This window comes from Lissotriton vulgaris, chromosome 3_1 (genome assembly GCF_964263255.1).
Source record: "Lissotriton vulgaris chromosome 3_1, aLisVul1.2, whole genome shotgun sequence".
Taxonomy (NCBI): Eukaryota; Metazoa; Chordata; class Amphibia; order Caudata; family Salamandridae; genus Lissotriton; species Lissotriton vulgaris.
Window position 1 is genome coordinate 1,559,622,522 of NC_141689.1, and position 24,892 is coordinate 1,559,647,413.

Sequence of the window (24,892 nt, forward strand, 5' to 3'; positions counted from 1 at the left end):
CGGGACATTAACCCCAGAATAGAGGAAGTACAGGCCAGCACCAATAGGCCCCACATATATTAAGGGACAACTGCCTTTGGATTCCTTAATGGTATCCAATGCACGTAAACGTGCAAACTCACAAACCACTGGAGAAGCTCCACCTCCTGACAAAGAATCAAAGATCTTGGAGGCCTCAGGAAAAAGGGTAGCTGCTCAATCAGCTAATATATGGCGAATATCTAATACACAAGCCCTGTTAGCTAGGTACGACAGGGCACATTATGACACCCTAGAGACACTTCTCCAACATGTACCTGAACCTTACAAGGAACAGGCTGAAGACCTTGTACAGGAGGGAAAGCTAATAACTAACGCCTCCATTAAATGTGCCCTAGACGTGGCAGATACAGCGGCCAGATCAATTAACACCAGTGTTATGCTCAGGAGACATGCCTGGCTTCGCATCTCAGGTTTCAAAAACGAAGTCCAGTCTACTTTATTAAATCAGCCAGTAAATCCTGACTATTTGTTTGGTCCAGCTGTAGATACAATCCTAGACAAAATGAAAAAGGACACAAACACCTAAGTCTATGGGAGTCTTACAATCCCAACAGCATAGAGGCTCCTTTCGTCGCTCCAATTACAGAGGTGCTGCAAGAGGTAGCTCATCACAGCAGACCTCAGTCTACAAAGCAAATACGCAAACCACCTACTATAAAAACAATAGAGGTAGATACCGCGGCGATAACAACAAAGGCAGAGGACGAGGGAATAATTCCACCAGATCCTCTACCAACACAAAACAGTGACTTCTTAGCGCTACCCCCAGACCACACAACATCAGTCGGGGGACGATTACAGCAGTTCCTACCAGTCTGCCAAAACATCACTACAGACAAGTGGGTAAGGCAAATTATCCTGGATGACTATTGCCTAGAGCTAACCTCCACACCGCCCAACATACCACCAAGACACCGTCCTATGTCTGCAGAACACCTATACGTATTGCAGCAAGAAGTCATCAGTATGCTGCAAAAAGGGGCCATAGAACTAGTACCATTAGAACATCAGGGTACAGGGGTATACTCACTATACTTCCTCATCCCCAAAAAGGACGGGTATCTCAGACCCCTATTGGACCTCAGGCCCCTAAATCAATACATTTTATCAGATCATTTCGATATGCTCACTCTACAACAGGTCTTACCACTGCTGCAACAAGGAGACTTCCTCGCAACTTTGGACCTCAAAGATGCATACTTTCATATACCAATACATCCTGCTCACAGGAAATATCTACGGTTCACCATACAAAATCAACATTACCAATTCAAAGTCCTTCCATTTGGTGTAACAGCCCCAAGGGTGTTCACAAAATGCCTAGCGACAGTAGCTGCACATTTAAGAAGACAACATATTCACGTCTATCCGTACCTGGACGACTGGCTAATATAAGCAAAGTCGGCCCAGCAATGTGCCAACGACATGTCCAAAACCATTCACCTCCTGCACAGTCTAGGCTTTACGTTGAACTACCCAAAATCTCATCTCCAGCCGTCCCATGTACAGCAGTACCTGGGCGCAACAATAAATACTCTGGCAGCAAAAGCATACCCAAACACTGCAAGAATAAACAGTATGCAACTGCTAATCCAAAAGTTCAAGCCACAACACTCCCTCTCTGCCCGAGTGTTTATGCAACTCATAGGCATGATGGCTTTGTGCATCTTCATAGTCCCTCACGCAAGACTGCACATGCGTCCGCTACAACAGTGCTTAGCACAGCAGTGGAACCAGGCTCAAGGACAATTAAAAGACCTAGTGTTGGTGACCAGTCGTGCATACAACTCTCTGCATTGGTGGAATCCACAAAACCTTTGCAAGGGACGACTGTTCCAAGAGCCTGTACCACAGATAGTTTTGACAACAGAAGCATCCCTGACAGGATGGGGAGCCCATGTCCTTCAGTACACAGTGCAAGGCCTATGGACGACACAACAAAAGAAAATGCACATCAACTTGTTAGAGATTATGGCAATTTTCTTATCAAAGCGTTCAAAGTACATTTATGCAACAAAACTGTGTTGTTCCGGACGGACAACAAGACAGCAATGTACTACATACAGAAACAGGGAGGAACACACTCTCCACAGCTATCACATCTAGCCCATAGCATGTGGAAGTGGGCCATTCAAAGAAACATTTTTCTCATGGCGGAACACCTCCCAGGCAAGGACTACCAAATAGTGGATCTGCTCAGCAGACACAGCACACAAATGCATGAGTGGGAGATTCATCACACAATGCTACAACCGTACTTCCAACAGTGGGGTCAACCAGAGATAGACCTGTTCGCCACAAAGGAAAACGCAAAATGCCAGTACTTTGCTGCCAGGTTTCCACATCCGCAGTCGCAGGGCAATGCGATATGGATGAACAGGTCAGGCAAATTTGCGTACGCTTTTCCCCCAGCACCGTTAATACCGCTAGTGGCACGCAAATTACGCCAACATTCATTGACACTAATGCTGGTTGCTCCAACATGGGCGAGGCAACCATGGTACACAACTTTTCTAGAACTTTCCGTGGTGCCTCATCAAAGACTGCGGCTAACACCCACTCTTCTCACTCAGAGCCATGGAGACATACAGCACCCAGATCCGCAACAACTGAACCTTGCAATCTGGCTCCTGAAATCTTAGAGTTTGGATACCTAAACTTACCTCCAGACTGTATGAACATTATCAAGGAAGCAAGAAGACCTACTACCAGAGGTTGTTACGCAGCAAAGTGGAAGCGTTTAGTCATTTACTGTAATAACAATGACATAAACCCACTAGATGCTTAAACGCAAAATATAATTTGCTACCTTTTGTACCTACATTGTTGCAATCTAGCTTATTCCTCTATAAGAATACACTTAGCTGCCATTGCAGCTTATCTTCAAAACAGGCAGCATCTTTCGCTGTTTAGAGTGCCTGCAATTAAAGCATTCATGGAGGGACTCAAACGAATAATACCCCCAAAACACCCACCTTCACCTGTCTGGAACCTAAACTTCGTTTTAACCAGACTAATGGGACCACCATTTGAACCGTTCCATTCATGTGAATTACAGTTCCTAACATGGAAGGTAGCTTTTCTTGTAGCGATTACTTCGCTTAAAAGAGTTAGTGAGCTGCAAGCCTTAACTATTTAAGAGCCGTTCATCCAAATACATGCAAATAGGGTAGTTCTTAGAACAAACCCTAAATTTATGCCAAAAGTGGTATCCCATTTTCATATAAATCAGACAATAGAACTGCCAGTGTTCTTTCCAAATCCAGTCAGTACCTGAAAGGGCTCTACACACACTAGATGTCAAAAGAGCTCTTCTATACTACATTGATAGAACTAAGGATTTTAGGAAAACTAAGCAGTTGTTTGTTGCCTTTTCACCACAACACAAAGGCAACCCCATTTCAAAATCTGGATTAGCCAGATGTATAGTTAAGTACATTCAAATATGTTATCTTAAAGCAAAACGCACTTTAACAGTTCCCCCAAGAGCGCATTCCACACGCAAACTAGGGGCATCCATGGCTGTCCTAGGAAACATTCCTCTAGAGGAAATATGTAAAGCAGCCACATGGACTACCATACATACTTTCACAAAACACTATTGTGTAGATGTACATTCCAAACAGCAAGCTGCTGTTGGACAGGCTGTTCTAAAAACTCTGTTTCAGACTGCTGCAGCTGGCACAGGTAGCCACCGCTAGGGGAGAGACTGCTATACATTCTATGCACAGATATGAATTCAGCAGCCCCCATGCCTCGAACGGAATATGCTACTTACCAGTATGCATCTGTTCTTGGCATGTAGGGCTGCTGACATTCATATCGCCCACCCTCCTCCTCGGTGCCTGTCGCAGCTGTAGCATTCATTCTTACTCTTACTTTCTTGCAAGGACATCTCTTGCTGTACCACACTCCATCTCTGCCACAATGGCGAAAAACAATCTGAGGATGCCCATGCGGACTGTAGTCCAGGGGAGGAGCCACCTATCTCGTGATACTTCGAAGACTCTTCCAGGACAACAATGTGCAATCATCTGGACCCAACACTAGGTGGCGATCTATGCACAGATATGAATGTCAGCAGCCCTACATGCCAAGAACAGATGCATACTGGTAAGTAGCATATTCCTTAACAAGACTCGGCCAAGGACCTTAACAGTGGCATCTTTAAGGGATATATACGACGGTAACAATGAGGATTGTCCGTATCCCCTTTCTTGAAAATTGGGACAATGGAGGCAGTGGACCACAAGAGAGGCATTACTGTTGCTGCAGCATTTAGTACCCTGGTTAAAACCCAGACATCTGTATTGTCACACACAAGGTCTGTAGGAATCTCGTCTGGACCGGGGGCCTTGTTCCGGGTCAATCCCTCAATGCCCAACCTAACCTAGTCAAGAGTAAATGTAATGGATCCAGCTCTAGTAAGGGGATTATGTCCCTAATGGATTGCTCACTGTGTCCATGATTATAAACTCCCTCAAAATGAGCCTTCCATTGCTCCGAGGTAATGATATGACTTAGTCCTGGTTTTTCCGGCTCTGAGAAACTTCGGCTGTTGATGACCCTCTAGAAAAGGAAAGGGTACAGTCCCTTTGTTTGCATCCTTCTATTAACTTCTCCCAGGCTTGTTTTTGTAGCAAGCTATTCCGGCCCTTGATAGCCCCCTTATAGTTACTGCGACATGTTGCCATCCAGGATCTGTCGTGTGGGGTCTGTTTCACGACCATCTTAAGTTGCCTTGGAGCACTTGCTATTAAACTTTCTCAGGAATTCAGAGCGAGTGGTGACTACCAGGACTGTTAATAAACTGGCGACTGATTGCGCATTTGCAATAAATGCATGTATGGTTTCTTCTCCAGGAGCGAACGAGCACAGTCTGGTTGCCCGACACTTCAAGCACTAAAGTCAAAGGATTGTGATCACTAAAAGGACTGTGTTGAATGTTAAAAGAAAATATATACCGCCCCAAAAGAAAAGAAACACAAACTAAATCGATAATTGTTGCACAATCATCCCCTGCCTTTCTAACTCGGAGGCACAGAAGAATGCAAGGGATTAGCAATCCAATCCGGGGTATATTTCATGCCATAAATGTTTAGGAGACCATTCAGTTCACACCCTTCTAAGGAATGCTCCATGTGCAAACCGTCCCTGATTGGACTTGTGGACCAATCTCGCCAATTCAGGGCTAGGTCTGGGCATAAATGACAGTTAAAATCTCCTAATAAAATTAGATGCACCTGCGGTAGACCTTTACCCTGTATTAACACAAGGTGATCACTTAATTATGCAAGGCTTGAGGGCCCATGGTTCTTAAGTTTCACATTATCAAAATTGATTAATATGAACCAACGCGATTTGCCTACCGCTAATTTGAGGCCTTGTGCTTCATTGGAATCCCAGTTCAGGTGCTTTGTGGAAAGTCTATGAAGATGATTAAGCTACCCCTTGCTCTTCCTGTTCTTGAACCCTCGGCTGTGCAGAAAAATGTTTATAACCCTTGAGGAAAAAATTATTTTCAGTTTCCCATGTCTCCTGAATCAAATCATGTTTAAAAAAACGGATACATTTGAGCCACCTATCAGCAAATTTTGCGGCTACAGTTGCCACATTCCAGGAAATAAAATGTTGATTTCCCCCCCCCCCTACTCTGGGTATGGTTTAAAAGTCGCACACTGGAACCCGCCATTGGGCTACCTGGTCCAGTGCTTCTTGAGCTACTAAAATGATGGCCTAAGTTTACACCAGGCTGTATCTCCTTAATCACCGGTCTCTTGTGTCGGTTATTCAACAGGCATGACACTGGCTTTACTTTTACCCTTGCACTCTCGCTGTCAATCTGGATTGTTAAGGTCCCTCAGGGGAGCATAGGGGTTAAGCGTGGTCTGTATTCCCCCAAAGGAAAACGAGCCCCCCTCCTAGGTTGAGGGATGGTTACTGGTTATGATGTAATAGGTGGGCCTATAAAAGAAACCCAGTGGTAGTGACTTAATATCAGTTTAAAGATAGTGGGGCTGGGAGGTCTGTTGCAAGATGTTTAGTGCCAGTTCTGGGAATCTAAATGTGAATATCACACTATCGCCCTCAAATGTTTTCCTAGACCTTCCTATCCAAGAAACCCTCCTAGCCATCCGAATATGCCTATGGTACTCCACTTTAAATCTGGTGTGTTTACTTAACCAGTGTGTTACTTTATTATTCAGTTGGTCAGTGGGTTTGTCTCTTTAAGGATCAAGACCACAGTGTGGTGGCTGCCGGCTGGGAGAAGATTAATTACTGGTAAATCAGGACTATTGGTGGCAACTATTCTATCTGTTGCTACTTCCCGTTGCTCAGGGCACAAGTCCTATAAGAGGAAGTGGGGGGGACTGACAATATGCAAATGACCTCATGACGTCGCATGCGAAGTGTCCCGGTGTGTGAAAATTACACTGGGACACTTTCAGCATATTACTGTGGGGCCCAGCTTCTTGGCGGGGGGGGGGGGATCAGGGGGGGCGGCGTCCACCCTGTAAAAAAAGTGGGGGTACGCCGTGTACCTGCGTGTACCACCGACTCGAGCCCTGCCGTTGCTGTGTCGGTGGGCACTGATAGGTCGGGTCTGAACATCATGGGTGGAGGTTGAGGGGTTGAGGCAGGGCACCCAAAAGTTCAGATTCACAGTTCGTAACTCCTGGTGCCCTAGGAATAGCAATGATGGTCTGGCTGGTGTTTGAATATCTAGAGGGGAGATTCCAATTTGTACTGTGTGCTGCTGTGAGATAGTAGTCGGGGTGCTTGGTTAATAGAGGCAAACACATTTTCAACTCTACCTAGTGTATCTCTAGAGTCTAACATTACTTTGGTGATTTAATTCCAGATATTGGTCAATAGATCAGTCGGTACTCAATCTTTTTTTGTGTTAAAGGAGCCCAGAGCTCTTCTACGCCCCTCAGATTGATATTTGCAGGTCCCTCCTCTCTCTCTTTAGACTCGAACTTCTTGTTGACTTGCCGCAGCCTCTTAGGTGCTAGTGCCACCCCCCTCCCAAGTCCGCTCCCTGAACAGAAGCAGTAGATGCCTTGTTATTGGATTCAGGATCAGTATAAGGGTCAGGGTAGGGCTAGGGGCATCTGAAACCACCAGGACTGCCCCTGGTGCTCCTTCCAGGGATTTTTGTTGGCCTGGTCTGAGAGTTTGCCCAGCGAGGGGAGATAGGGGCTACCCAAGTCCAAGGAAAGCCTCCTCTTTGCCCGATTCCTTTCTTTTGAGATGGCCCCCTCTGCTTTCGCCAAAAAAGAATCAATGATCGCATGTTTTTTTGCCAGATGGGGTATTCACAGGACCTGCCTTCCTCCTCCCCATTTTGCCCAAGTTCAAAAGGACCTCCAGATGCCAAAAAGCAGGGCAAGAACTACCTAGTACTCACTGTAGGAGCTTCTGCAACACTCTGCGGCTTGCATGGTGTCCAAACGAATGACTGGGCCCTTCAGGATGAATGATTGCATAAGATCTTCTGTGCCAAGGGAGTAGGCACAGCCCAGCCTCGACCAGCCGCGGACAGGCTCAGGTAGGCCTGCCCTTGGCATATGTGCGCCCGCCCCGCGCTGCAGGAGCCCGGAGTTGCTAATGAACCGGCTCTGTGCGCATAAGTGACGATGACTGTGAGGCAGCAGCCGCAAGTGTTGCTGGGGCTTGGAGCTTCCTGCCCCCTCTCCAGGCAATACCGGGCTTCCTACGCTAACGGAGCCCATGCTGCTAATGAAGCACCTCCGGGAGCAAAAGTGACAATGGCTCGATGCGGCACCAGCCGCAACCGTTGCTGGTGCTTGGAGTCTCCTGGCCCTTCTCCAGGCAATACCAGGCAACTGCACACCAACTGCAGTGTTTTCTAACAAACCTAGATTGGTTCATAGGCCGATTTCCCCCCCCCCCCTATCTCCCCCCGACCCTCTTCTTTCCTTCCTACCTTCCTTCCCCAACCCGATCTAACAGTGTGATGGATGTGTTACATTAAATGGGGCAGCCACCTAGGAGAGGCGGAGATCAGAGGCATCTGGTCTCCGGTGCTGTATCGCCTCCTTATCAACATTTTGGAACTCCGGGCGATCAGACTGGCAATGAAACATTCTTTCCCTCTCTCAGCGGGAAAGTGGTGCAGATGTTCACTGACAACACCACAGCCATGTGGTACTGCAACGAACAGGGCAGGGTGGGGTCATGGACCCTTTGTCAAGAGGCTCTCTGCATCTGGACGTGGCTGGTACAACAGAACATGACCCTGGTGGTTCAACACCTGGTGGGCTCCCTGAAAGCCAAGGCGGACAAACTCAGCCCTTGGTGCCTAGTCGATCACGAATGGTGTCGCCATCCGGAGGTGCTACAAGGGATTTGTTTTTAAATTGTTCGGTCTAAGTTCTGAGTTGTACCATAGTAACACACTCAACAGTATCCACAGGATAACGATATTATTGTAAATGGATGAATGAATTGATGGAAGGTCAGAAGAAAAACAGAGCAGAAGGATTTATGTTTCAAAAAAATCTTTACTGAAAACAAGTTGTGGGAGATAAGTGTACAAATTAATTTTAGCAAGAAATCATGAACAAAGATTGACAAAAATGTATCTATAGTTCATGACTTAACACATCAGCCCCTTATTAGTGAAGAAAAAACAACCCAAAATAATCAATTAAATGTGGTTGTGAGTTCGTGTTGTGGAACAACATTAGAGGAGTTGATGGAATGTCGACGTTTCGGTCTCGGTTGCTGATGTCAAGAAGACCATCATCAGGACGATGACTATTCAATTGCTGAAGCAAAGACTCCCTTGAGGTATGAAAGATTAGGCCTCCTTTAGTTGGCCGTCAAAAATCTTGATAGCTTCAATCAAGTTCTGACTAACTATTGAGCCACGATACGCTGTTTTGCCGACCGACGATACGCTGTTCTGCCAACCGACCCTGTTTAAAAAGAACGCACAGATTCGAACAGTGCCCTACAAATTTGGTGTTTTAACTCGTCTAGAGCAACCAATTGAGGCGGTTTGCACTTCTTTTTCTTTAATTACAAGAGAACGCACAGACTAGAACAGCGTCTTACACCCTTGGTGTTTCAACTCACCTAACACAACCAACTGAGGCGGTTTGCATGTATTTTCAAGAACTTGATTGAAGCTATCGTCCTGATGATGGTCTTCTTGACATCAGCAACCGAGACCGAAACGTCGACATTCCATCAACTCCTCTAATGTTGTTCCACAACACGAACTCACAACCACATTTAATTGATTATTTTGGGTTGTTTTTTCTTCACTAATAAGGAGCTGATGTGTTAAGTCATGAACTATAGATACATTTTTGTCAATCTTTGTTCATGATTTCTTGCTAAAATTAATTTGTACACTTATCTCCCACAACTTGTTTTCAGTAAAGATTTTTTTGAAATATAAATCCTTCTGCTCTGTTTTTCTTCTGACCTTCCATCAATTCATTCATCCATTTACAATAATATCGTTATCCTGTGGATACTGTTGAGTGTGTTACTATGGTACAACTCAGAACTTAGACCGAACAATTTAAAAACAAATCCCTTGTAGCACCTGTTGTTTTGAATTGCACTTTGCCCAAGCCTACAAGGGTTTATTGGGTTTCCCCTGCCTATAATTGCCATCCGGAGGTGGCGCAGGGTCTCTTTCAGCGGTGGGGAGAGCCTTGATTAGATCGATTTGCCTCAATGTCAGTAGTTTTGCGCTTTGGAGTTTCCAAGGCGGCACTCGCTCTGCGACTCTTTTCGTTGTTAATGGAGCTTCACCTTCTGTACGCCTTTCCGCCTGTTCCACTTCTACCCAGAGTGCTCAAGAAGATCAACTGTGACTGGGCTCAATTCATTCTTGTAGCTCTGGACTGGGCATGAAGAGTTTGGTACCCCGACATCCTGAGCATGGCTATCGATCCTCCGATCAGACTGCCCCTTCGGAAAGATCTTCTCCCGCAGCAGCAGGGGAGGGTTCCTCACCTAAACCGGTCCAGTCTCCACCTCCTTCGGTGGAGATTGAGTGGCGGTAGTTTACAGCTTTTGAACTTCTGCCCGAAGTCTGTAATGTTATCTGAGCAGCCAGGCATCCCTCCACTAAAACTGTATACACCTGTAGATGGAAGAAATTTGTGGCATGGTGCACAGCAAAGGCTGTTGACCCCCTTTCAGAGGTTCTCTTGTATATACTTCCTTTGGCCTAGTAGGGATCTGTCTTTGGGACTCCTAAAGGGTATCTTGCAGCCATCTCTGCTTTTCTTCTGATGCCAGACCATCCTTCTTTCTCTCATCATTAACAGATTATTTAAGTGCCTTACTCATCTGTTCCCTCTATCTCCTTTTCTAGTGCCCCAATAGGACTTCAATCTGATTCTCTCCTTTTTAGGTGTACTCCCTTCCAGCCTCTTCATAACTGTCCCCTCAGGTTGCTTACTCTCCAAACTGCCTTTTTTTGTTGCCATAACCTCTGCTCACATAGTGTTAGATTTGGGGGTTCTCTAGTTGGTACAGGTAGGTACTTGTGACAAATAGGGACCCTTGCCTCTAGTCAGGGTAAGGGGGTACACTCCTGAAATAACCCCTGCTCACCCCCCCTTGGTAGCTTGGCACGAGCAGACAGGCTTATCTCAGAGGAAGTGTGTAAAGCATTTGTGAACACATACAGTAATCAAATGACAACACTACAGATGGACACCACACAGGTTTTATATAAAAATAAGTATTTATACAAACTTATCACAAGACCACAAATGACAAAAATCCACAATACTATACTTAAAATGGTAGTTTAAGCTTAGTTCTCTTTAGTTCTTAAAATGCGACACTTTGAGTCAATGTGCCTTCAGATGCGACACGCAGGGCATCAAGAGTGTTGCAAAGATGGAAATGCGGCAAAGATCCGGTGCAAAGAAATAAAGACGTCAAGTTCTTCCTGATGCGGCACGCTTCTCCGATGTTGCGATAAGTCTCGGCTCGATGTGTCCGCTGTAGCGGCGACACCCTTGTTCAGTGATGCGACGACAGCGGCTTTGGCGGCAACACCCTTCTCCGACGATGCAAGACGATTCCGCTGAATGCGACAACTGCAGCGGCAACACCCTTGTTGACTGATGCGACGACAGTAGCTCCGACGGCGGCACGCTTCCCCGTGGATGCAAGGCACTTTTCTTGATGCGGTGCAATGTGACAGATACAGCTGCGACATCCATGATGTGACGGCAGCGGCTGCAATGACACGCTTCTTCCGGGTTTGGCTGGCATTACTTCAGATGCAGTGCAATGAGACCGCTACAGTGGCGACATCGACGATGCAACAGCAGCGGCTGCGACGGCGACACGCTTCTCCCTCTTGAGTCGCGCTGCCAGCTCCTTGCGACACGCAGTCCCTCAGAAGGCCCAAAACAGCAGCAGGCACTTCCAAAGAACTCTTGGGGAGCTGAGGGTTGAAGTTAGTCGTCCCTGGGACTTCAGCAAGAGGCAAGCTCTTCTCTCAAGCCCTTGGAGATCCTTATAAGTTAAATAAAGCACACAAAGTCCTTTCTCCTTTCTTTTGCAGTCAGGCAACCACTGCAGGCCAATCCCCCAAGTAGCAATTCAGCTTAGGGATAGTCTCTACTCCGTTTCTTCAGGTTCATCTCCTGAGCAAAGGTTTCTTTTTGTTGTCCAAAAGTGATCTACGTTTTTGGGATCAGGGTCCCAATACTTATACCCCAAAATCCTTTGTTCTTTGAGGCCAGAGGGGCCTTTGCCTAGTCTAAACCAGTTCTGGAGCACTCTGTTTACATGACTCCTTCTCTCCTTTCACAGTGTAGGGCAGAGGCATCGGGCGCACCACAGGAGGTGGAGCCAGCATTGTAGAGGGAAGGCACAGCCCTATTCGGGTCCCAGGTGCAACTTCCTCACTCTCATCTAGATGCAGATCTCTGTATTCACCACTGGGCTGACTCATCCTGTCTCCTGGAATCCCCCAGCCCTGTCACTCAAACTCCAGACAAGGAATACACAACCTAGCAGAGGCAGGCTTGGATAGTTAGACAAGAAAATACCTACTTTCTAAAAGTGGTATTTTCAAACACCAAATGTTAAAACCAACTTTGCTAAAAGATGCATTTTATCATTCTGAGTTCAGGCATACTAAACTAAACTTTCCCCCATGTTCCCTGAGTCAGAATTATAAAATGTAATAATCTAACTGCCCAATCTGGCCTATGGAGAACAGTAAGCCTTGCAATAGTGAAAAACGAAAATGGCTGTAATTCACTATTAGGACAGGCCACACACACCAGGGCATGTCCTACCTTATACTTACATTGCACCCTGTCCTTGGGCCTACCATAGGGGTGTCTGATATGAAGAAAATGGAAGGTTTGGGGACTGGCAAGTGGGTGCACTTGCCCAGTCAGCATGGCAGTACCAGACTGCACACAGGCTCTGCAGTGGCAGGCCTTAGACACAGTTTTACAGGCTGCTTCTGTGGGTGGCTCAACCAGTGGTGAAAGCCCACTAGCAGCATTTGGTTTACAAGCCCTGGGGACTCTCAGTGCACTGTACTAGGGTCTGACAAGTAAAACAAACCAGCCAATTATGGAATCACAAATTCATACATCAATTTACAATAGGGAGCACTGGCACTGTGGCACTGGACAGCAGTTGCACAGTGCCCAAAGCATCTAACACCAGCAAAAACACATGAGGCAACGGAAAAAAATGGGAGACCCACGCCAAGGTGCCAGGTCTAACACATAGTGAGTGAGCTACAGGCTTTATCTTCTAGCCCCCTTTTCTATCTGTCTAGCCGAATAAAGTTGTGCTACGGACCAAGCCTTCATTCCTTCCTAAGGTTATGATTTTTCATATGGGACAATCTATCACTCTGCCCATCTTTTTTCCACCCCTGCATCCCTCCCAAGGAGACTCCACTGTCTGGACCCAAAAAGTGCATTGTCTTTTTATCTTGATCGCACAAAAGACTTCCGGGTGGATGATATTTTCTTCATGGGCTACGTGGGTGCCAATAAAGGACAGGCTGTTCAGAAACAGACCATCTCCCTATGAGTTGTCCTATGCATGAAAATATGCTAGGCTTTGGTGAAAAAGGACCCTCCTGTGGGGTTGTGTGTTTATTCCACTAGAGCAACCATGGCATTAGCATGTGGTGATTGTCCTTTACATCTGTCAGGCAGCAACGTGGGCATACCTGCGCATGTTTACCAGACACTACTGCCTGGATAGCTAAGTTTGGAGGGATGGATACTTGGTCTGTTCGGTCCTCCAGGACTTTCTGGTTTGATCTTGGTTCGCAGACCCTCCTCCATGGATGGTATTGCTGTGGTATCCATTCTAAGGTAAGGAATCTACAACTAATAGTATCTATCAGATGAACAAGTTATTTACCTTTGGTAACCATGTATCTGGTAGAGACATGCGTTAGTTGTAGATTCCTTACTACCCCACCCATCCTCCCTGCGAACTGATTTCTAGGGATAGAGACGCACCTAAAGGGCCCTCGTTTTGACTCACCAGTGGTCCGTTTTATTCATTGATCTGCGTTTCTGGTGTGGAAAGTAGGCCTGGGCGGTAATTTCTGTCCGTTTGCGGAATTTGGGTAATTTTGCGTTCCGCGGAGAACTTGGAATTGCCCAAAATTTCGCGTCTTCGCAGAATTTTTTGCTTGTTTGCGCTTCAAAATGCGTATTCCCGAGATATTTCTCCCCGAGCACACAAACAGCGTTCGCGAACAGGAAAATAGCATCGTGAACGGGCGAAACAAGCAATTCCGCGTGTTCGCAGAACTTTTGCATGCTTGCAGAGATTTTTTACCGTTTTGCCGAGTTTTGCGTAGTGCGACTACGCAAAATCCGCCAACCCTAGTGGAAAGTCATGTTAAAAACTGACAGCGCACAGAGGTGGCATCTATTTGGTCCCGCAACGTCATCCTGGCATCCACTATGCAGTCGACGGATGTGAAGCCGACCAACGCCACTTAACGACGTGCAGGAGTAGTGCTGAAGAAAAAATCTCTGGATCCAGCATGTCTCCTGGGGGAAATTCTATGGTAAGGAATCTACAACTAACATATGTCTGTATCAGATACATCATTACCGAAGGTAACTTATTTGTTCTTAATGTTTAACACTCTATCACTCTTCTAACATTTTTTATTCCTCCTCACCCATTGAAAGTGAAAAGTCTTTACCCGTTTGGGCCCCAAATGAACAATGAGTTTTTACATTGATCCCACAAAGAACATTGGGTGGATGAACAACTCATTGTAGGGTTACCTGGGGGAAAGAATGTCAAAGCAGTGCAGAAAAGAGCCTTACCTAGATCTATAATCCTTTGTTTTTGGTTCTGTTATGCATTGCCTAAAAAGCAACCTCCAGAGGTTCTTTTGGCTCCTTCTGCCAAAGCTGCTACCACTGTTGTGGCATGCAGAGAACCCGTTCTGGATATCTGTCAGGCTGCAAAATGAGCATCAGTTCACACTTTCAGGAATCAATACTGCTTTGACTGTCCGGTTCGACATGAAGGGCTTTTTACACCTTTAGTCTTGAAGGATTTGTTGATCAGGACCATTTCACCGGCACACCACCATGAGAGGTAATGCTTTAAGCTGAAGTATCTATTCACAAGATTGTAGAATATGCGTTTAGAAGTATCCACCTGAAAAAAAGCTGTTTACCTTTTCTCAAGCTTTTTCTTGTGGATATTCCATCTAACCACAGGACCCTCCCAGCTCCCCATTCTGGGGAATGTTTTATTTTGCTATCTGAAAAGGTCCCAAGTTAGAAATCTGCATACTAATACTGTGGGGTTTTGTGTCTAAAGGCGCGGACAGTGCCAAAGAAGGAACTGACATCAGTGTGCTTAAGTGGTACTTTTAAACATCGCTGACCGTTGTAGGAGAGTGGGGTCTGCAATCCTATGGTCACCCCCGATTTTTGCTTTTTGCTTCATTGGTTTACGACTTTCCCTGGCTGTGGGCCTGCTAATCAGACCCACAGCCAAGCTGTCTCTCTCTAAATTGGCAACCATGTACCTTAGGTGCATATCTAATTGGATACTGAGTCACCTTATCAGTCCCTGTACAGTGTACCCTAGGTACCCAGGGCATAGGTGCAATCCCGGCCTACCAGGGGCTGCAGCATGTATTATGCCACCCCTGGCTGGCCATCCAAATCTGACATAACTGGCTGATCGACCAGCTGGGGCAAGGTGGTGTAATCACCCTTTGCTTTAGATATAGTATCCCTATATCTAACCCTAAAATGGACACATATCCTCCTATCAGTCACTCCTATGGCAGGCCTTATCAATCCTGAAGGCAGAGTGCTTGGAATTATGTGAGATGGTGCTCGAGCATGAGCTGAGCCTGTCTGCAGCTTTCGGAACCAAGTCCTTTAGCTGTTTCCATGATAACGCTATACCATATACTCTTAAGTGCATTATAAGCCTCGAGGTTATTGCCAACTTTGGTATAGCATTATCAAAACATGTCGAGTAAGGTGTCATACGAATTGGAATACTACCCCCTCGCCAATTCAGGTGACGGGGGTAGCATTCTACCCTTCTAGAGGGACACAACATGTATGTAACTGTGAACCCCGGTTAAAGTTAACTCGAGCCTCCGCATCACAAAATGGATGCTGCCACCGCACACACAAGTCTGACCTCCTGCTGCTGGGAGTCCTTCCAGCGAGGGAGGCTTGGACAAAGAGTTTCCTGCCTTGGGGGGTGCTAGCACCACCCCAGACAGGATTTTGTGTATTAGGTACTACAGGGCTGAAAGTAATGAGACATGCCTGGGGCACACAAGGTGTCCCTGTGCATACACCGGTCTAAACCAGTTCCTGGGGCACCCCAGCCCCAGTTCTGGCGCAAGACCGGACAAAGGATAGGGGGTGTAACCACCCCCCTTCCTGGTCCCACCCAGAGGAGGGACCTCGTCGTAGTACAGCCCCCTTTAGCCGGATAAAGGTAGGAGCTGGTCCCATTCCAAATTAGATTATCCTGAACAACTTTACAAGAAGAAACTCTGGACTTCGACTTTCTGCGCCACAGAAGACTGAAGAAATCTCCCTTGTGGGCAAAGAGTGTCCACCCTGCACAAGCAGGCACCATCAGCGTCCAGCGGCTTCCCTTTGTCGTCTTCCCTCGAGGATCCAGACTTCAGAGCCTGACGAGACCCGGATTCCCAGACCGACCCGACCTCTACCTACATCTGCAGCACAGCTGAGATCCGTGGGTGCGACGAGACACGTGGGACCGGCCATCTTGATAGAAGCAGCACTTCGCTCCAGCACGACTTCTGAGGTAATCTCGTCCAAGTGCTTTGGGGACTGAGAAGCCCCGACCCTGAGCAGCTCCTGCACCGAAGACCAGCCCTCCAGCATCCACGAGATCTGCGTGGGGCCCTTCTGCCTGTTAGCTGCTCGACGCGTTGTCTGGTCACTTGCCGGCTGGCTAGTGACCTCCTAGACGACGAACTCCGAAATCTTCACTGCTGGTCTGGTTGCTCCAGACTGGCCGTTGCTCCCTTCCAAAAGAGGAGCACCCCGGACCCTCCTAGTCCACTCCAGACGCCGTTTCCACTCACCGCGTGGGTTGCCTTTGCCAAGGCCTGTTGACTGCGAATCCGAAGCAGACACCGCCGACAGCGAGACCCTGGGTGGGACAGCTCGTGCCTCGATCCTGGTCGTCGAAGACACCACCTGGTCCACGTGGCTGCAGAGACAAGCGTCCACCCTCACCTGATCGCAAAGACGACATCTGGTTCCACTCCTGGTTCCACTCCAGTCACTGGCTAGTGACTTTGAACATTGTCCCCTCTGCTTTCAGGGTCTGCTCTTCACTGATCCACCCTTGGATCACACCGGACATCTTCCTCCTGACCGCCTGCAGCATCTTTTCTTCCAGGCTCCATAGACTTCAACGCCGGAACCCAACACGACTTGGCACCTATGCACCCGCAGCCTGTGGGTGAGGTAACACGAGCATTTCGGTGCTCAAGAGTAGCTTGACTCTCCTAGTGTCCATTTCCACAGTCGTTTTAGTTCTACATAGTCAGGATTGTCCGTACTCACCTTTTTCTTGAACTGTACTGTCCATAGACACTGTTACTCATCTCGCGTGTGAGTTCACACTCTGCACATGAGTTTCGTGGGCTTCCTATTACCTACCTAGAGTTAGTATAGCGTGGTCCCAGCGATCCTACAGCCTCTGGACAGCTCCATTCCTTTTATCAATTTCCTTATACCACTTACTTAGTATATGGTTTGTCGTGCCCCTAGGGCACCATTGTAATTTGTGCAACTTAAACGTATTTTTGCTAAGAAATTTTTATGTGCTTAGCCCTCTGATCTCATAAAGAGTTCAGAGGTGTATGTTAGTTAATAAATATCTTGTTTATTTTCATAACTACCTGTGTGGTGTCCTTTCACTTGGTATTCAAGGGGTTATATGTGGTAAAACAGCTGGCTTCACATGCCAAAAGAGTTTAGCCTAAGACTGCTTTGTCCATGCTACCATTAGGATAGCTGGTCTATAAGGTTGACTTACAACCAATCACCATAAGGGTTGTTTGGACTGATACAAGGTGATCACTAGAACTAGTGAGCATCATATATCAGGCCAACTTCTCACAACCGTCACTTCTGGTGCCGACCTGCGTCAACACTTCAACCTACCTGCGCCCGAGGCTATGTTGCAAAAATCTTGTGCATCCATTGTGGCACTGGGGGGATATTAATAAGGTGAGGAATCTGTGGTTCTGTCATGCCAGACAAAAATAAAATAATCTGATGTCCAGGTTTTACTTTTCGAATTTTTAATTGTCCTCAATTGACCTCTTTAACTGAAGATCTGCAGGAAAAAAATCATGAAATAAAATGTTTTTTTTATCAGAAAACTGAGCTGCAGAAGAGATTTACTTCTGAGATGCAACACCTGGAAGAACAGTTAAAAGCCAGTGAAACTGCTCTGAAAGCAGTAGAAGATGAAAAATGTGAAATTATGCAGCAACTCCAGAATCTCAAACAATCTACAGAAGCTTTTACTCAAGACAAAGCTGAGTTGCAGCTGGTGCAAGACTCTCTAAAAGTAGAAAGAGACCAGCTCAAGGAAGAAGTTGCGACAAAAATTGAGCAGGTAACCTACTATTAACAATAAATTGTTGCAGCCAAGATTGTTTGAGATTTAAACACTGAAAACTACTTGCAGGTGGTTATGCTTTTCATTAGTTAGGAGGACGAGCCTTTGAAGTTCTACCATTTTTATGAAAATGACCATTTAGTCTGAATTAGATTTTATGTAAGATAACATTTTTATAAAGAGCTCGAATGCTGTGGTGCCTTTGCGCTGAAAATGTGAAGAGGGACTGTTGTTGATAACTGAAACTTAGTTAGTGGGAAACAACCAAGATTTTAGCAGTTTCCTAAAAGGTTGCCTGTTGGATTGCATTATCTTTGCGATAGGCATCTGATTCCATAGTTTAGCTGCACAATGTGATAAACTCCTACCTCCCGACCTTGCTCTGTAACTTTTGGAGACATGAATAATACCCACATTTGTGGATCTAAGATTTCTGGTGGGAATGTACCATGAGAATAGTTTCTGGATATCAACCGAACCACTTCCATATTATGCCTTGTGCACCAAACAGAGGGCCTTAAATTCTACTTGTTGCTGGATAGGGAGCCAGTGTAGAGATCTTATGCCAGCCGAGGTGGGATGGCTTTTAGGAATGGTTAATAATAATTGTGCAGCAGCATTTTGTAACAATTGGAGTTTATCCAGTATTGGGGTATCTTTTATAGATTCACATGCCTGAATCATTCCCCCTCGCCAAGGCGGGAGTCTCACGGTATATAAAAAAAAGCGCTGAGGCGGGAGTCCCACCGTATATAAAAAAAAGCAGTGCCAAAAGTAAACCATAGTAGTAGGCCCAAGAGAAAAGCCTGAGGCCTAAATTGCAGTAGCCTATCTACCTCCTTATGTCAAAAGGACCAAGAACTTTGGCTCAGCCAATCAGCTTACAGCACCCTCTAGAACCCGTTCTGCAGAGCAAGTTCTCCTCAGATTTTCACTGCACGTAGTGTGGAAGGGAGTCTCCCTGAGTCTCTACTCAGTTTTTTCTCTACTTCAGGATGTCTGAGAAGAAGGCCTTGTTTAGACCTTACAGGACCTGTGAAAGACCATGTTGATGACCAACCTAAGGACTGTATTTATTGCCTTCATCCGAAGCATGAGGCAAGAAATAGTAAGATTTGCCGCACCTTCCCTTCTAAGACCTTAAGGGATAGGAAGGCAAGAGTAGTTTTATGGCTCAAATCTTCCACTACTGATGATGACAGAGCTTCGACCTCCAGTAAAAGAGCAAGATCGCAGGATGATTCACCTAGTGAGGGGAGAAAACATGTTAAAACCTCCCACTCCACTTCAGGCTCTTTGCAGAGATCTCCATCGTCTTTCTCTGAAGCCTCAGCTCTTAAAGACTCAAAGAAACATAAAACTGTGAGTAAAAGCTGCTCTGTCTTCTCAACTTCTGCCATCTCTGTTACTTCTACAACAGCTATCACCTCTCCTATCGACTAGGATCTCCATTGTGGCTAAAAGAACCGTTGTCGACGACCCGTCGTCGACAGCCTTGTTGTCGAAGAAACACTCGTCGATGAAGGTACCGTCGTCGAAGCCTCCGTCGTCGACATCGACGAAAACATCTACGCCGTTGACGATTGTCTCATCCGTCAACTAGGAAGGGTCCGTCGACGATGATCCTATCGACTATGTAGAGTCTATGGTGAAGTAGAGTCCGTCGACGGTGGTCCCGTCGACGAAGCCAGTGTCGACGCCTGCAATAATCCAGTTACCAATGTCAAAGGACATTGCTTCTACAAAGCCTCCAGTCACAATACATGAATTTTCTACGCCTAATTCTTCAAAACCTCTCCAGTTAACATCCTACCACAGGCGAGAATGTTGTTCTATCTCGCCACTTACACCACTTACACCATCTCATCTCCTGGAGACTTATGCTCATGAGGAGGATGACTGAGGGTGATGACGAGGACGATGACTATGCTGAACATTATTATCAAGAGGACATTGTAGTTCCTCATCGTGCAGCATACCAGAGGCAGTCTAGGAGTTCAGCCATTTGCCTACGAGCCTCATCCAGGACTTACAGGCCATGTTGGCAGACTATAGACGGCGCTTCCCGTCACAGCAGGTTGTTTCTCCAACCCAACTTGCAGCAGTTCCGGAATCGATCCCTCAACCTGAGATTCCAACACCTAGATCTCCGGTCGAAGAACCTCTGCAACCTGATTTACCTACCCGGACTCTGGATACTTCTTCAGATGAAGAGGTAGAAGGAGAGTTACCGGATAAACTTCCTTTAGACCCGTGGGATGATTGTTATCCCCATGCCGTCTCCGCCAACTCCACATCCTTCAGACTCGCCACCTGAAGAGATAGGTGGGTTTCATAATCTTATGCAGCAAGCTGCGGATAGATTTCAACTGCTGGTAACAGTGGAGCAGTCGGACTGTTTTCTTCATGATTTTAAAGAAGAAACTAGGAAGGTGTCTAGAGCCATTACTATTATAGATTATATATGGAAGGAGGGCATTAAAGTAATGAAGGATCCTGCTCTGTACCTGCCGTGCTTCCACGGATTGACAAAAAATATTGTGCTCCTTTCGGAAGCCCTTCATGCCTTACTGGACACCCGCGGCCAGATTCGGTCATTTTGCAGGCAGTGCAACAAAGATCTAAAAACCCGGCCACTCCCATTACTACGCCACCAGATAAAGAAGGACACCGTTTGGACCTTATCGGTAAAAAATTCTCCACCATGGCTGCTGCCTCGATAAGGCTGAGAATTCTTTGGCGATTATAGGACGTTATGATTGCCAAATGTGGTCAGACATGGCTGGTCTCATTGACCTAATTCCAGAAGATAAAAGACAAGAGGCTCGTAAAATCTTGATAGAAGGGGAGCGTGCAGCTGCAGAGACCCATCGACGGAGCCATTGACATAGCGAATACCAATTTTAGCCAACTGTCAGGGGCGGCTGTTCTCAGGCGTCAGGGCTGGCTAAAAGCTACCACCTTTCGGCCTGAAGTCCAACTTAAAATTCTGGATATGGCCTGTAGGAAGGTGGATACCTGACTATGGTTGCCCCCAACTTTTTGCCTGGTGTTTTGCTGGTTTTCCGACTTTGTTGGCCTGGGACGCTGCCAATCAGGACCCCAGGCCTACTGCTCTCTCTCTAAAATGGATTCCATGTACCTTAGGTGCATTTACCAATTGGTACTGGGCCACCTTATCAGTCCCTGTACAGCATACCTTAGGTATCCAGGGCATAGGTGTACCCAGGGCCTACCAGGGGCTGCAGCATGTATTATGCCACCCCTGGCTGGCCATCCAAATCGGACACAACTGGCTGCACGACAGCTGGGGCAAGGTGGTGTAATCACCCTTTGCTTTAGATATAGTATACCTATATCTAACCCCAAAATGGACACACAGATTCCTATCAGTCACTCCTATGGCAGGCCTTGACAATCCTTAAGGCAGAGTGCTTGGAATCGTGTGAGATGGTGCTCTGGCATGAGCTGAGCCCGTTTGCAGCTTGCGGAACCAAGTCCTAATAGCTGTTCCATGATAACGCATACCATATACTCTTAAGTGCATTATAATCCTCGCGGTTAAATGCTATCTTTGGTATCGCTTTATCAAAACATGTTGAGTAAGGTGTCATACGAATTGGAATACTAACCCCTCGCCAATTCTGGCGACGGGGTTAGCATTCCACCCTTCTAGAGGGACACGACATGTATGTAACTGTGAACCCTGGTTAAAGTTAACTCAAGCCTCAGCATCACAAAATGGATGCTGCCACCACAGACACAAGTCTGACCCCCTGCAGCTGGGAGTCCTTCCAGCGAGGGGAGCTTGGACAAAGGGTTTCCTGTCAGGGGCGGTGCTAGCACCATCCCAGACAGGGTTTTGTGTATCCTGGGTAGGCAGGGCTTTACAGGAAGGTGACTGCAAGTGGCACCCCGGTGCTCACTACGCATCTGCCGGCTAGAACCAGTTCCAGGCGCACACCAGCCCCTGGCCTGGGGAAAGTCCGGCATGGGAGAGGGGTGTAACCACCCCCCTTCCTGGTCCCACCCCTAGGGCAGGACCTAGTCGCGTACCGACCCCTTTCTTTAGGATAAAGGCCGGAGCGGGGACCCTTCCAGATTAGATCATCTTTGAATCAAGAAACTACTTTCCACGAAAGGAACTCTCGACTCTACTCAAGATTTCTCCCTTGTGACTAAGGAGTAGTCACCCTGCATCCGCAGGCACCATCTAAGAACTCTGCGGTTTGCTGCACGTCCTTCCTTCGGAATCCGACTGACCAGCTCGACGAGACCCCGCTTCCCTGGCACCTCTGACCTCTACCTACCTCTACAGCTAAGCTGAGAACCGTAGGTGCGACGAGACCTCGAGGGACCGGCCATCATCAGAACTGCACGACTTCTATCCAGCACGACCGCCGAGGGATCCTCTGGTGAGTGCTTTGGGGTCCGAGAAGCCCCGACCCTGAGCAGCTCCAGCACCGAAGTCCAGCCTCCCAGCCTCCACGAGATCTGCGTGGGGCCCTTCTGCTTTTTGCTGCTCACCGCGTTGTCTGGCTACTAGCCCGCTGGCTTGTGGCCTTCCCGACGACGACCGACGACATCACCACTGCTAGTCTGGTTGCTCCAGACTGGCCCTTGCTCCCTTCCAAAAGAGGAGCACCCCGGACCCTCCTGGTCCACTCCAGACGCCATTTTAGGTCCACCGCGTGGGCTTGAATTTGCCAAGACTTGTTGCCCCAATCCTGGGTCCAGCGACGTCGACCGCATCAACCATCGTGGGACAGCTCGCACCTCCATCCTGGTCGCCGACAACGCCTCCTGGTCCGTGAGACTGCAGAGCCCAGCGTCGCCCACTCACCTGGTCGAGGTGACTACCATCTGGTGCCATCCTGGTGCCCATCTGATCGCTGGCTAGTGGTTAAGAACTTGGTCCCCTCTGCTTTCAGGTGTCATCCATCTTCGATCCAGGCTTGGATCCACCGAACAATCTTCACTGGTCGCCTGCCAGCACCTTTTTCTTTCAGGCTCCTGGTTCGTCAATGAATGTTTCCGACGTCTTTTCAGCCCTATGCAGCCACAGCCCCTGGGCTAGGTAACTTCGGCATTTCGGTGCCAGCATAGCCTCACTATCCAAGGGTCCAGATCCACTTTCGTTTTCAACCTACCTTATCGGGTTCGCCCGAGAACACTAACTTTGCTTTTACTAGCCTCCATAGACTTTGTCCCGCATCCCGTGTGAGAGTGCACACTCTGCACCCGAGTCCCCTAGGCCTCCTACTAGTAATCTGAAGGTTCAGTAACGTAGTCCTAGCGATTCCACAGCCTATTAGTCCAGTACTTACCTGCTAGTAATTTCGCATTCCACTTCCATACTATATGGTTTTCCGTGCCCCTCGGGCATTTGTGTAAATTGTGCAATTCAAAGTATTTTCGTAAGAGTTTTGTTGTGTGCTTAGTACCCTGTCCTCATAAAGAGTACAGGGCTGTTGTGATCTAAATAAATACACTGTTTATTTTCATAACACTTGTGTGGTGTTCTTTCACTTGGTGTTCAAGGGGTATATGTGATGGTATAACAGCTGGCTTAACACGCCCTCTAGAGTTTAGCCCGAAGACTGCTCTTGTCCATGCTACTAGGATAGCTGGTCTATCGGTTGACTTACAACCAATCACCATAAGGGTTGTTTGGACTGATACATAGTGATCACTAGAATAGTGAACACTGAATATCAGGCCAACTTCACACAGTGATTTCCACGACGGTGGCGACCCGTCCCACGCCTGGCTGAGGTTCGACAATTTTTCAGGGGATGTCCAGTCCACGCTCATGGACATGCCCTCCGATGGCTCTCGCCTTTTTGGCGACAAAGCAGTCAGTGCGCTTGAGCGTTTCAAGGACTCCAGGGCTACGGCTAAGTCCTTGGGCCTGTCAAGCCAGGGCCAGCAGCCTTCTGCTTTTCGCCTCTTTCGTGGCCAAGGAAGGGGTGCCCCCACATGTTCGTCCAGCCATGAGTCGCAGAACCACCCTCAACGCGGTCGTGGTAAACGCCGTGGTGGTGCAGGGGGACAGAGGCCCGGTCAGTCCACAGCCACTCCAGCAGCATCTGCCTCAAAGCCTTCCTAGTCCGAGATTTCAGGCCCATTCGACGCCAGTGGGGGGCAGGGTTCACCATCACCTCCTCCACTGGCGTAGCATCACTTTGGACAGGTGGGTACTGCAATTCGTCCAAAGAGGCTACTCCCTCCCCTTCGAGGTGATCCCTCATCCATGCCACCGCAGTACCGCCACATGTCGGGGGATCACTTGCAGCTTCTGCAGGAGGAAGTTATGGCCCTCTTAGCCAAGGGGCCATCGATCGCGTTCCTGGGCCAGAAGTAGGACGTGGTTGCTACTCCAACTACTTTCTGGTTCCTAAGAAGGGCAAGGGGGGGCCTGCGCCCTATCTTGGACCTCCGGAGCGTCAACAGCTTTCTCCGCAAAGAGAAGTTCAAGATGCAGACTTTAGCTCAGATCCTGGCTGCCCTAGACCCTGGAGACTTGATGGTAGCGTTGGACTTGAAGGACGCCTATTTCCACATCCCCGTCCTGCCGGCCCACCGGCGCTACCTGCAGTTCACGGTAGGCCACAAGCACTTTCAGTTTACATTGCTCCCCTTCGGCCTCACCAGTGCCCCTCGGGTGTTCACGAAAGTTATGGCG

At 47.6% G+C, this 24,892-nt stretch overlaps 1 protein-coding gene across 1 annotated transcript in view; it reads left to right on the top strand.

The window, feature by feature from the left end:
• Positions 1 to 24,892, top strand: part of CENPE (centromere protein E) — a 1,817,274-nt gene that overhangs the window by 958,906 nt on the left and 833,476 nt on the right. The window contains exon 34 of the mRNA XM_086962044.1: positions 17,962 to 18,204. Within this exon, the coding sequence (XP_086818170.1) occupies positions 17,962 to 18,204 (243 nt within the window). The remainder of the gene's footprint in view (positions 1 to 17,961; positions 18,205 to 24,892) is intronic.